The sequence below is a fragment of the Schistocerca americana genome, chromosome 7, assembly GCF_021461395.2.
Source record: "Schistocerca americana isolate TAMUIC-IGC-003095 chromosome 7, iqSchAmer2.1, whole genome shotgun sequence".
Taxonomy (NCBI): Eukaryota; Metazoa; Arthropoda; class Insecta; order Orthoptera; family Acrididae; genus Schistocerca; species Schistocerca americana.
In genome coordinates this window covers 111,042,208-111,055,733 of record NC_060125.1, presented here as the reverse complement: position 1 = coordinate 111,055,733, position 13,526 = coordinate 111,042,208, and the positions used below count along the sequence as shown (strand labels likewise).

General features: G+C 45.2%; 1 protein-coding gene across 1 annotated transcript in view; it reads right to left on the bottom strand.

Moving 5' to 3' along the window:
- The window catches only part of LOC124622751, a 40,619-nt gene extending 34,179 nt beyond the window's left edge, over positions 1-6,440 (bottom strand). Inside the window, exon 1 of the mRNA XM_047148539.1 lies at positions 5,997-6,440. Coding sequence (XP_047004495.1) covers positions 5,997-6,440 — 444 coding nt within the window. The remainder of the gene's footprint in view (positions 1-5,996) is intronic.
- Between the last annotated feature and the right edge of the window lie 7,086 nt (positions 6,441-13,526).

The following is a 13,526-nucleotide window of genomic DNA, read 5'->3' as shown; positions in this document are numbered from 1 at the left end:
CCTACATTTCAGCAATGCACGATCGCATGTTGCATGTCCTGTACGGGCCTTTCTGGATACAGAAAATGTTCGACTTCTGCCCTGGCCAACACATTCTCCAGATCTCTCACCAATTGAAAACGTCTGGTCAATGGTGGCTGAGCAACTGGCTCGTCACAATACGCCAGTCACTACTCTTGACGAACTGTGGTATCGTGTTGAAGCTGCATCAGCAGCTGTACCTGTACACGCCATCCAAGCTCTGTTTGACTCAATGCCCAGGCGTATCAAGGCCGTTATTACAGTCAGAGGTGGTTGTTCTGGGTACTGATTTCTCAGGATCTATGCACCCAAACTGCGTGAAAATGTAATCACATGTCAGTTCTAGTAGAATATATCTGTCCAATGAATACCCGTTTATCGTCTGCATTTCGCCTTGGTGTAGCAACTTTAATGGCCAGTAGTATATATATATATATATATATATATATATATATATATATATATATATATATATATATCATGTCTTCAACTTTGCTTCCGCCGTTTTGCAACAGACGGCAGTCGCGGCAAGTGGGGTTCAGGTGGTTGGTCATAGGTGTAATACAATAAGCTTAGGCATCTGTAAACATAATGCCTTAAAATATTAGTCGATTTGTGATTGCATCATAGGGTTATTCTCGATTAAGTACGTCACTTTATGTACCCATTTCTCGCCATTTGCGGTAAGTTTTAATTTTCTGATTTAACGTGAAGAAATATTCGGCTGTGGCTTTTAAAATGCTGGGTAAGACGAATGGTGAGGGAACTATTAGTGGAAGAAGGTGCAGAGAATGTTTTCAACACCCTAAGAAAGGTGATTTTGGTGTCGAAGACCAGCATGCCGGTGGAAGATGGTTCAAATGGTTCAAATGGCTCTGAGCACTATGGCACTTAACATCAGAGGTCATCAGTCCCCTAGAACTTAGAACTACTTAAACCTACCTAACCTAAGGACATCACACACATCCATGCCCGAGGCAGGATTCGAACCTGCGACCGTAGCGGTCGCGCGGCTCCAGACTGTACCGCCTAGAACCGCTCGGCCACTCCGGCCGGCGGCGGTGGAAGACAGAACGTTTTCCGCAGCTACTGAAACAGACGAAGACAGTCACGGGACATCATTATCGAAAACAGTTGATGCGTTCGAGCCCAACACTGAAACACAAACTGCCACAATACAGCGATAGAGCCGTAAAGGTACATCTACATCTACATCTACATTGATACTCCGCAAGCCACCCAACGGTGTGTGGCGGAGGGCACTTTACGTGCCACTGTCATTACCTCCCTTTCCTGTTCCAGTCGCGTATGGTTCGCGGGAAGAACGACTGTCTGAAAGCCTCCGTGCGCGCTCTAATCTCTCTAATTTTACATTCGTGATCTCCTCGGGAAGTATAAGTAGGGGGAAGCAATATATTCGATACCTCATCCAGAAACGCACCCTCTCGAAACCTGGCGAGCAAGCTACACCGCGATGCAGAGCGCCTCTCTTGCAGAGTCTGCCACTTGAGTTTATTAAACATCTCCGTAACGCTATCACGGTTACCAAATAACCCAGTGACGAAACGCGCCGCTCTTCTTTGGATCTTCTCTATCTCCTCCGTCAACCCGACCTGGTACGGATCCCACACTGATGAGCAATACTCAAGTATAGGTCGAACGAGTGTTTTGTAAGCCACCTCCTTTGTTGATGGACTACATTTTCTAAGCACTCTCCCAATGAATCTCAACCTGGTACCCGCCTTACCAACAATTAATTTTATATGATCATTCCACTTCAAATCGTTCCGTACGCATACTCCCAGATATTTTACAGAAGTAACTGCTACCAGTGTTTGTTCCGCTATCATATAATCATACAATAAAGGATCCTTCTTTCTATGTATTCGCAATACATTACATTTGTCTATGTTAAGGGTCAGTTGCCACTCCCTGCACCAAGTGCCTATCCGCTGCAGATCTTCCTGTATTTCGCTACAATTTTCTAATGCAGCAACTTCTCTGTATACTACAGCATCATCCGCGAAAAGCCGCATGGAACTTCCGACACTATCTACTAAGTCATTTATATATATTGTGAAAAGCAATGGTCCCATAACACTCCCCTGTGGCACGCCAGAGGTTACTTTAACGTCTGTAGACGTCTCTCCATTGATAACAACATGCTGTGTTCTGTTTGCTAAAAACTCTTCAATCCAGCCACACAGCTGGTCTGATATTCCGTAGGCTCTTACTTTGTTTATCAGGCGACAGTGCGGAACTGTATCGAACGCCTTCCGGAAGTCAAGAAAAATAGCATCTACCTGGGAGCCTGTATCTAATATTTTCTGGGTCTCATGAACAAATAAGGCGAGTTGGGTCTCACACGATCGCTGTTTCCGGAATCCATGTTGATTCCTACATAGTAGATTCTGGGTTTCCAGAAATGACATGATACGCGAGCAAAAAACATGTTCTAAAATTCTACAAGAGATCGACGTAAGAGATATAGGTCTATAGTTTTGCGCATCTGCTCGACGACCCTTCTTGAAGACTGGGACTACCTGTGCTCTTTTCCAATCATTTGGAACCCTCCGTTCCTCTAGAGACTTGCGGTACACGGCTGTTAGAAGGGGGGCAAGTTCTTTCGCGTACTCTGTGTAGAATCGAATTGGTATCCCGTCAGGTCCAGTGGACTTTCCTCTATTGAGTGATTCCAGTTGCTTTTCTATTCCTTGGACACTTATTTCGATGTCAGCCATTTTTTCGTTTGTGCGAGGATTTAGAGAAGGAACTGCAGTGCGGTCTTCCTCTGTGAAACAGCTTTGGAAAAAGGTGTTTAGTATTTCAGCTTTACGCGTGTCATCCTCTGTTTCAATGCCATCATCATCCCGTAGTGTCTGGATATGCTGTTTCGAGCCACTTACTGATTTAACGTAAGACCAGAACTTCCTAGGATTTTCTGTCAAGTCGGTACATAGAATTTTACTTTCGAATTCAATGAACGCTTCACGCATAGCCCTCCTTACGCTAACTTTGACATCGTTTAGCTTCTGTTTGTCTGAGAGGTTTTGGCTGCGTTTAAACTTGGAGTGGAGCTCTCTTTGCTTTCGCAGTAGTTTCCTAACTTTGTTGTTGTACCACGGTGGGTTTTTCCCGTCCCTCACAGTTTTACTCGGCACGTACCTGTCTAAAACGCATTTTACGATTGCCTTGAACTTTTTCCATAAACACTCAACATTGTCAGTGTCGGAACAGAAATTTTCGTTTTGATCTGTTAGGTAGTCTGAAATCTGCCTTCTATTACTCTTGCTAAACAGATAAACCTTCCTCCCTTTTTTTATTTTCCTATTAACTTCCATATTCAGGGATGCTGCAACGGCCTTATGATCACTGATTCCCTGTTCTGTACATACAGATTCGAAAAGTTCGGGTCTGTTTGTTATCAGTAGGTCCAATATGTTATCTCCACGAGTCGGTTCTCTGTTTAATTGCTCGAGGTAATTTTCGGATAGTGCACTCAGTATAATGTCACTCGATGCTCTGTCCCTACCACCCGTCCTAAACATCTGAGTGTCCCAGTCTATATCTGGTAAATTGAAATCTCCACCTAAGACTATAACATGCTGAGAAAATTTATGTGAAATGTATTCCAAATTTTCTCTCAGTTGTTCTGCCACTAATGCTGCTGAGTCGGGAGGTCGGTAAAAGGAGCCAATTATTAACCTAGTTCGGTTGTTTAGTGTAACCTCCACCCATAATAATTCACAGGAACTATCCACTTCTACTTCACTACGGGATAAACTACTACTAACAGCGACGAACACTCCACCACCGGTTGCATGCAATCTATCCTTTCTAAACACCGTCTGTACCTTTGTAAAAATTTCGGCAGAATTTATCTCTGGCTTAAGCCAGCTTTCTGTACCTATAACGATTTCAGCTTCGGTGCTTTCTATCAGCGCTTGAAGTTCCGGTACTTTACCAACGCAGCTTCGACAGTTGACAATTACAATACCAATTGCTGCTTGGTCCCCGCATGTCCTGACTTTGCCCCGCACCCGTTGAGGCTGTTGCCCTTTCTGTACTTGCCCAAGGCCATCTAACCTAAAAAACCGCCCAGCCCACGCCACACAACCCCTGCTACCCGTGTAGCCGCTTGTTGCGTGTAGTGGACTCCCGACCTATCCAGCGGAACCCGAAACCCCACCACCCTATGGCGCAAGTCGAGGAATCTGCAGCCCACACGGTCGCAGAACCGTCTCAGCCTCTGATTCAGACCCTCCACTCGGCTCTGTACCAAAGGTCCGCAGTCAGTCCTGTCGACGATGCCGCAGATGGTGAGCTCTGCTTTCATCCTGCTAGCGAGACTGGCAGTCTTCACCAAATCAGATAGCCGCCGGAAGCCAGAGAGGATTTCCTCCGATCCATAGCGACACACATCATTGGTGCCGACATGAGCGACCACCTGCAGATGGGTGCACCCTGTACCCTTCATGGCATCCGGAAGGACCCTTTCCACATCTGGAATGACTCCCCCCGGTGTGCACACGGAGTGCACATTGGTTTTCTTCCCCTCTCTTGCTGCCATTTCCCTAAGGGGCCCCATTACGCGCCTGACGTTGGAGCTCCCAACTACCAGTAAGCCCACCCTCTGCGACTGCCCGGATCTTGCAGACTGAGGGGCAACCTCTGGAACAGGACAAGCAGCCATGTCAGGCTGAAGATCAGTATCAGCCTGAGACAGAGCCTGAAACCGGTTCGTCAGACAAACTGGAGAGGCTTTCCGTTCAGCCCTCCGGAATGTCTTTCGCCCCCTGCCACACCTTGAAACGACCTCCCACTCTACCACAGGTGAGGGATCAGCCTCAATGCGGGCAGTATCCCGGGCAACCACAGTCGTAGTCCGATCAGGGGATGCGTGGGACGAGCTGGCCGTCCCCGACAAACCCCCATCCCGACCCCCACAGTGATGCCCACTGGCAACAGCCTCAAGCTGTGTGACTGAAGCCAACACTGCCTGAAGCTGGGAGCGAAGGGATGCCAACTCAGCCTGCATCCGAACACAGCAGTTGCAGTCCCTATCCATGCTAAAAACTGTTTTGCAAAGAACGTCTGAACTAATCTACAGAGAGCGCAAACAAATCGACAAAATTTAAACGGTTATTAAAATACAAGATTGCCTAGTAAATGCAGTAATGCTGCTACTTGCGCACTGCTGACACTGCTCGGCGGCGGAAGGAGGCTAAGCGAAATTACACTATTCAGGTACTAAAACACGATGCTACACTCTCAAATACTATAATACGCCCGAAATTTATGAATTAAACAATGCAAGAACCAAAAACACGCAAAGAAATTAATAATTAAACTATGTAACAAATGAGTGAGCTAGGAGTATACGACTTGCTGCTCAGCTGCTTATCCAACGGCGGCAGGTCAGTGCTCGACCCCATGTCACAAAACCCGTCAAAGTATACGTGGAAACGTTGAAATGAGAAGTCCTATCCCTCCCGCCGTATTCTCCATACGTTGCTGACTACCACCTTTTCCGATCAGAGGCATACAGACTGGCTGTCCAGCACTTCCAATCGTATGAAGAAGTGCAAAATTGAATCGATTCATGGATCCCCACAAAAGAAGCCCAGTTTTCTTCCACAGGATTCGTATGCTAACCGAAAGATGGGACAATGTAGTGGTCAGCGATGGGCAATACTACGAATGAATTTTTTTTGTAAGTTTTCCACAATAAAGCCCCGAACATCGAGAAAAAACGGCGGAAGCAAAGTTGTAGAGCTAATATATACATCCGTTTTTACTATGTTTGCCATTGAGGTCATTGTACGAGTGTATATGTCCGTCCTGTATACCAATAAAAGCAGGAACATGAGCGGAGAAATGGTTTTCGTAGACCATGTGCCGAATATGGACCACTGTACATTGGCTTTGTGACCCCAGTTGCGACTATCGACGTGGGACTTTCGCGCCGCACTGACCTCAGAGATTCGTCCATTAGATAAGGTTAGATCCACCAGGCGGGTCAGGTGGCCGAAGTGGTGAGCCTGCAGTTTGAGAATTCCGACGCCCTCGACGACCATTGTTTCAAGATACGTGGCGTCAGCGTCGACCAGCTCGGGCAGGCCTGACCCAGAGCACCACAGCTGGACGTCCGTGCTCGAGCACCTGCAGTCCACAGGACACTTGGCCCACTCGAGTGGGCGGGCTTTCCCCATCCAGAACTGCGCCGGTGGACAGGCTGCAGGTGGCGTGAAACCTCCTCCACAGCCATTGCTCGCCAAGACACCCAGCAGCAATATGGCCACTGCCAGTGTCAGCGAAGTCGGCAGTGCTGGCGGCGGCTGCACCGCGTACCTCGGGGAGTTCCTGCACATAATAACAACAGGTCGCGCCACGTTCGAGTCAATTGTTTCGTAGGTCATCGTGAGCGCAGAGGAAGGACTGTGTCAATGGTTACCTGGTATGACTGGTGGGGCAATGTAACGTAAATACTAAAATATCGTAGCTGGTCGACATTTCGAAGAGGAAGCCGTTTGTTTTGCGCGAAGCTATTGGAACAGACCTGCAGATCTGAGGCTACAATTACTCTACAGGATCGAACTTGTACTGTTCGAGAAGAAAAGAAATTAGACTAACAACAAACACAGATGCAACAAGAAATTATTTTTCTCGCGTTCCATCTGCGACTGTAATGAGAGAAGACTTTAATAAAGTATATTTTAAAGTGATTCAGTGCAGATATACGAGTACAAGTGAAACTGTCAATGTCTTTCGCACATCGTTACATGCGGCAATTATTCTCAGCCGGCCAGGGTGGCCGAGCGGTTCTAGGCGCTACAGTCTGGAACCGCGCGACAACTACGGCATGGATGTGTGTGGTGTCCTTAGGTTAGTTAGGTTTAATTAGTTCTAAGTTCTAGGGGACTGATGACCTCAGAAGTTAAGTCCCATAGTGCTCAGAGCCATTTGAACCATTAGAATTATTCTCAAAATAAAATGCTCAATTGCCTGCTAGGTCGTAATTTTATGTACACAGTCACAAATAATTCTAAGTGTGTTATGGGGCCCCGGAAAGGCTCAAAATCATGAAAAGTTCAATTTCTACTTTTTTGCGTTTTCTGAATCTGCAGACTATTACCTTTTAATAGATATATAATTTATTCAATTCCGAAGACTGCAACTATTTTTAAATTTTTTTTGAAATGTGTTCTACATGGGCGTGACCCACTCTGGCGCTGTTAAACTGCTGTCAGATGGTGTTATTATTAACGTCTGTGTTCATCAGGTACATTTTAGTGATGTGAGATAAAGTATGTGTTGTGGCTAACCTGTGATGGTTCAATACATACCCCTGGTGTGATTGTCGATTGTTTCATGTTTATTTACTCTGTCGTTATCTCGAAAATATTCGTAATTAATTCTGTTTCTTGAGTCTCTGTTTTGTTGAAGTATAATAATGAGTAAAAGTAAAGTTATTAGAAATCCTCTGAAGGCTTTTAAGAAAAGGAGAAATGTTGGAAAGCGAAAGGTATGTGTTATTACTGTAAACAATAAAGTGAGTGAACCTAACCTCTCAAGTACACCTGCCCATAGCAGTCAAAGTGGGAAAGAAAATACTTCACAGTAGAAGCTTGGTTCAATGAGTGAAAACTATGAATGTTTTATGGGCGAATCGGATGTGAATGAAATATTTGATATGTCGGTTCTCAAAGGAATTTTTTCAAACTGTGTAAGATGTATTCATTGTAGTGAAGTTGGTCTGGAACTCTCCATAATAAAGCACGTAGGACTTGCTAGTGAAATACAACTGAAATGTGATAAGTGTTCATACATGACCACCTTTTGGAACAGTGTTGCAGTAACTGCAACTGAAGAAAATGGTAGCAAAATCTACGAACACAACAACGAGCGATGCTTGCTTTAGACAAGGAACGCCTTCGGGCTGCAGACAGGGCTGTAAAGAGTCTAGAAATACAAGCAAGAGTAAACAGGAGGAGGAACAAGAGGAAGCTGGAGGAGGAGTTTGCAGAGGATGAAGATAATCCATCCTATGGACCTGGAATGCACTAAAAAGTTAATCCAATCTTTGTCGCTCGATTCCCAAAACTTTTATTTTCTCATACTAATTACATGTTTTCTAAGGATCTTCCAAACATATTTGTTTCAAACTTTCAGTAAATGTTACACAGTACCTTCTGCATAATTTAACACAGCCTTTTTCCAAAAAACTGTATATTTTTGAATATATAAATTAAAAATTGCAAAAAAATGTTGTGAATTTTCATTACAAATGAAAAAAAAATCATCTTTAATAACTGAACTAAAATTTTGTAAAATCCCTGTGTTAAGTTGTAGCCCATATTCCAATAAATAATCTGTAAAAAGTTCAACTTCCTACCTCAAATACTTTGTGAGGAAAGATGTAATTTATAAGCGTTATTTTAACATTGCAAGTATAGGGCGTTCCGGAGCCCCTTAAGTAGTTATGCTGAGACTTATGTTTTCTTGCTAGAACGTTTCCCTACTTCTCCTTCCGAAAGCTACGTCGCATAGCTCGCGCAGGATACGGCGGGCGATGCGCAGTGGCCAGTTTTCGTACAGAGCACTGGGAGAGTTCATTCGTTTGCTTGGAAGGGGAGGCGGGTAAGCGTTTTCCACTTTTCGGCCGGTCAGCGATGGCAGAATCGAGGCGCGGACGCTGTAATCTTGCTCAAAAGGTTTCTGCAGAAACTATTCGCTAAACAAATTCATTTTTTTGCTTTACTTGTAGCTTTATATGTCAGGTTCATGATGATGTCCCCCTCATTTCGTTGATGATCATAGTTATTGTGATATTTACATTAAATGTCCGCATGCTTACCTGGATGGTAAAGTGTTTGCCTCCCATACAGTGGGGCCCGGCTTTGATTCCCTGCCGCATTGGAGATTTTCTCCGCTCTTGGACTGGGTATTGTGTTGATCTCATCATCGGTTCATCCTCATCACAGGGTCGCGAGTCGCCCAATGTAGCGTCGACTGAAATGAGACTCGCACTCGTCGGCCGGACTTCCCCATCTACATCTACATATACACTCCGCAATCCACCATACGGTGCGTGGCGTAGGGTACCTCGTACCACAACTAGCGTCTTCTCTCCCTGTTCCACTCCCAAATAGGAAAAATGACTGCCTATATGCCTCTGTTTTATTTTTTCTGTCATCAGTCTACTGACTGGTTTGATGCGGCCCGCCACGAATTCCTTTCCTATGCTAACCTCTTTATCTCAGAATAGCACCAGCAACCTACGTCCTCAATTATTTGCTTGAAGTATTCCAATCTCTGTCTTCCTCTACAGTTTTTGCCCTCTACAGCTCCCTCTAGTACCATGGAAGTCATTCCCTCATGTCTTAGCAGATGTCTTATCGTCCCGTCCCTTCTCCTTATCAGTGTTTTCTACATACTCCTTTCCTCTCCGATTCTGCATAGAACCTTCTCATTCCTTACCTTATCAGTCCACCTAATTTTCAACATTCGTCTACAGCACCACATCTCAAATGCTTCGATTCTCTTCTGTTCCGGTTTTCCCACAGTCCATGTTTCACTACCATACAATGCTGAACTCCAGAAGTACAGCCTCAGAAATTTCTTCCTCAAATTAAGGCCGGTATTTGATATTAGTAGACTTCTCTTGGCCAGAAATGCCTTTTTTGCCATAGCGAGTCTGCTTTTGATGTCCTCCTTGCTCCGTCCGTCATTGGTTATTTTACTGCCTAGGTAGCAGAATTCCTTAACTTCATTGACTTCGTGACCATCAATCCTGATGTTAAGTTTCTCGCTGTTCTCATTTCTACTACTCCTCATTACCTTCGTCTTTCTCCGATTTACTCTCAAACCATACTGTGTACTCATTAGACCGTTCATTCCGTTCAGCAGATCATTTAATTCTTCTTCACTTTCACTCAAGATAGCAATGTCATCAGCGAATCGTATCATTGATATCCTTTCACCTTGTATTTTAATTCCACTCCTGAACCTTTCTTTTATTTCCATCATTGCTTCCTCGATGTACAGATTGAAGAGTAGGGGCGAAAGGCTACAGCCTTGTCTTACACCCTTCTTGATACGAGCACTTCGTTCTTGATCGTCCACTCTTATTATTCCCTCTTGGTTGTTGTACATATTGTATATGACCCGTCTCTCCCTATAGCTTACCCCTACTTTTTTCAGAATCTCAAACAGCTTGCACCATTTTATACTGTCGAACGCTTTTTCCAGGTCGACAAATCCAATGAAAGTGTCTTGATTTTTCTTTAGCCTTGCTTCCATTATTAGCCGTACGAGCCCTAATCTCTCTTATATTATCTTTGTGGTCTTTCCGTGAAATATAAGTTGGCGGCAGTAAAATTGTACTGCAGTCAGCCTCATATCCTGGTTCTCTAAATTTCCTCAGTTGCGATTCACGAAAAGAACGCCTCCTTTCCTCCAGAGACTCCCACCCGAGTTCCTGAAGCATTTCCGTAACACTCGCGTGATTATCAAACCTACCAGTAACAAATCTAGCAGCCCGCCTCTGAATTGCTTCTATGTCCTCCCTCAATCCGACCTGATAGGGATCCCAAACGCTCGAGCAGTACTCAAGAATAGGTCGTATTAGTGTTTTATAAGCGGCCTCCTTTACAGATGAACCACATCTTCGCAAAATTCTACCAATGAACCGAAGACGACTATCCGCATTCCCCACAACTGCCATTACATGCTTGTCCTATTTCATATCGCTCTGCAATGTTACGCCCAAATGGAGTATTCAAACATTACGGGGTTCTTTTTCCTATTCATCTGCATTAATTTACATTTATCTATATTTAGAGTTAGCTGCCATTCTTTCACCAATCACAAACCCTGTCCAAGTCATCATGTATCCTCCTACAGTCACTCAACGACGACACCTTCCCGTACACCACAGCATCATCAGCAAACAGCCGCACGTTGCTGTTAACCCTATCCAAAAGATCATTTATGTAGATGGAAAACAACAGCGGACCTACCACACTTCCCTGGGGCACTCCAGATGATACCCACACCTCCGATGAACACTCACCATCGAGGAAAACGTGCCCCAGATGGGCCTCCCGCCCAGCAATGCCATATGATCATTTCATTTTTTTACATTAAAAGTAAGACACTGCATGAAATTCGGAAAAGTGTGCAATGAAAAATACACGTCGCTATGATTTTGCGTTTGGTGCATATTGCATAATATGTCTTTGCAAATGAAATTTAGCTAACATACTGAATTTTTCTTTAGACTTGCATAGAGGTATCTATATGCTACCAATCTTGAGAAAACTAATCTGATGTTGGACAATCATTTGCGATAATGCCGCGCCAGCGATAAAAACAGAGTGAAATATCCACAACATTTCTCATATTTCATAAACCGTTTCAGATATCGAAACGAGATTTTGGAAAATGCAAAGGGGCATAGCATCTTCCATGCTATTCGAATAACTAGAGACTTGTTCGGTGAAAGAACATAATTTTTAAAGGTCATTGATAGCTGGCGAAATGAGAAATGCAAAGGTTTTTGGAACAACATACGTGAAGTCATTACACGTTTTTTTGTACCAAGGATGTGCTTTTTCATAGGCTACTGACGTTATTTTTCCTCAGTTCCTCACTTAATAAACCACTGTTTCATAACTTTCTCGCAATTGCGTCTGCACAACATGTTGGTGAGGTGAGAGCATAAACTCCGCTGTGGTTTGCCAAAAGAAGCAAATTTTGACAGGGCAACCAGAGAAATGTGTAGGTTTCACTCAAAATTCGCCACTCATGATGCTTCTCTGAAAGTTACAATTGATTAACAAGCTAGGCGAAAACAAATTGCTTCGTTTTCGGCGGAATTCTTTTTAGATACCTACGAAAGCAGAGGTGACAGATCTTTTTGAATAGTCACCATGCAAGTGTGGTCATGGGGGGGGGGGGGGGGGGGCACTTAAAATTTACCAAAAATGTGAGTGTAGGCTCCAGTTTAGAACAGCCCTTCCCCTCCAGCACTCTGAACGACCCCCCCATCCCCCCCCCCCCCTCCACCACCACTGCTGCTCCTGCCACGCTTCCCCAGCCGACTGCGCATCTAGCGGCCGAGGTGTTTTGCGCCCACAATATTCGCTCTCCAACCCCTTCCCCCTACCCTTTCCCACAGCACCTCCTGCAATCAGTTAACACTTTATGCAGGAGGACTGACACACAATTTTAATACACAGGGTGGTCGTAAACTCCCGTTACAGACTTCTAGGACATGTAGAGGGTAGTGAGTACACAACGTTTTGAATAGGAACCCATGTCCGGAATCGTATCGTTTCCGTTCTACCACTGTTTCAATTCAGATGTGTACCTCGCCAACGTCTGCGTAGGGCAAGAGAAACGTCTCAGAGTTCCCTGCCCTGGTATGCAACACGGTAGACACGTGTACTACGTCAAACGATCCCCAGATGTCATCTGTTGTCCACTTTGTTGTGAGACCGAGTCAATACCTGTGCATCACCGATAGAGGAAACATGTTGCAGTACACGTTTGCGAAATACACAGACATGCTACTTGTGTATGGCGAAGTTGGAGGTAACGGAAGAGGTGCTAGTCGGTTGTATCATGAACGTTTTCCACACCGTCACACTCCATTGCACAAACTGTTTGCCCAACGGCTACGAGAAACGAGTTCCTTCACCGTGACGAGGCAGGACTGTGGTGCTCGACGGCGACGCCGCACCCCCGAGTTTGAAGAAGGTGTTCTGCGTCGCATTGAAACAGCCCGTCAACGGGTTCGCGAACAATTACGCTTGCAATCGCTGTTAGTCACAGTACCGTCTTGGACGTCCTGCATGAGTAACAATTGCAACCGTACCACTTACAAAGGGTACGCGCTATGGGTCCAGCAGACTTCCCACAACGCGTCGCCTTCTACACATGGTTCCTGCACCGTTGCATCCACGCGCCTCTGTTTCCACGTCGAGTTCTCTTCGCAGATGAATGTAGGTTCACAAGGGATTGTGTTCTGAATGCTCGAAATAGCCATGTCTTTGGGGACGAAAAACCGCATGCCACGCATGGTTCAAATGGCTCTAAGCACTATGGGACTTGACATCTGAGGTCATCAGTTCCTTAGAATTAGAACTTCTTAAACCTAACTAACCTAAGGACATCACTCACATCCCTGCCCGAGGCAGGATTCGAACCTGCGACCGTAGCAGCAGCGCGGTTCCGGACTGAAGCGACTAGAACAGCTCGGCAACAGCGGCCGGCTTGCCACGCATGTTCAGGGATTTCAAGACAGGTTTGGGATTAACGTGTGGGCAGGTATTCTGGACAGTCATGTGATTGGGCCTTATCTCCTTCCATACTTAAGTCTTCCTACGACACGTAATGGACCCGTTCTTGGAAGCTGTGTCCGGCAGTAAATGTGGTTATCACCTCACTGTTCACTGGCTGGCCGGAGACATCTCAACAGACGGTATGGTGAGAGATGGATA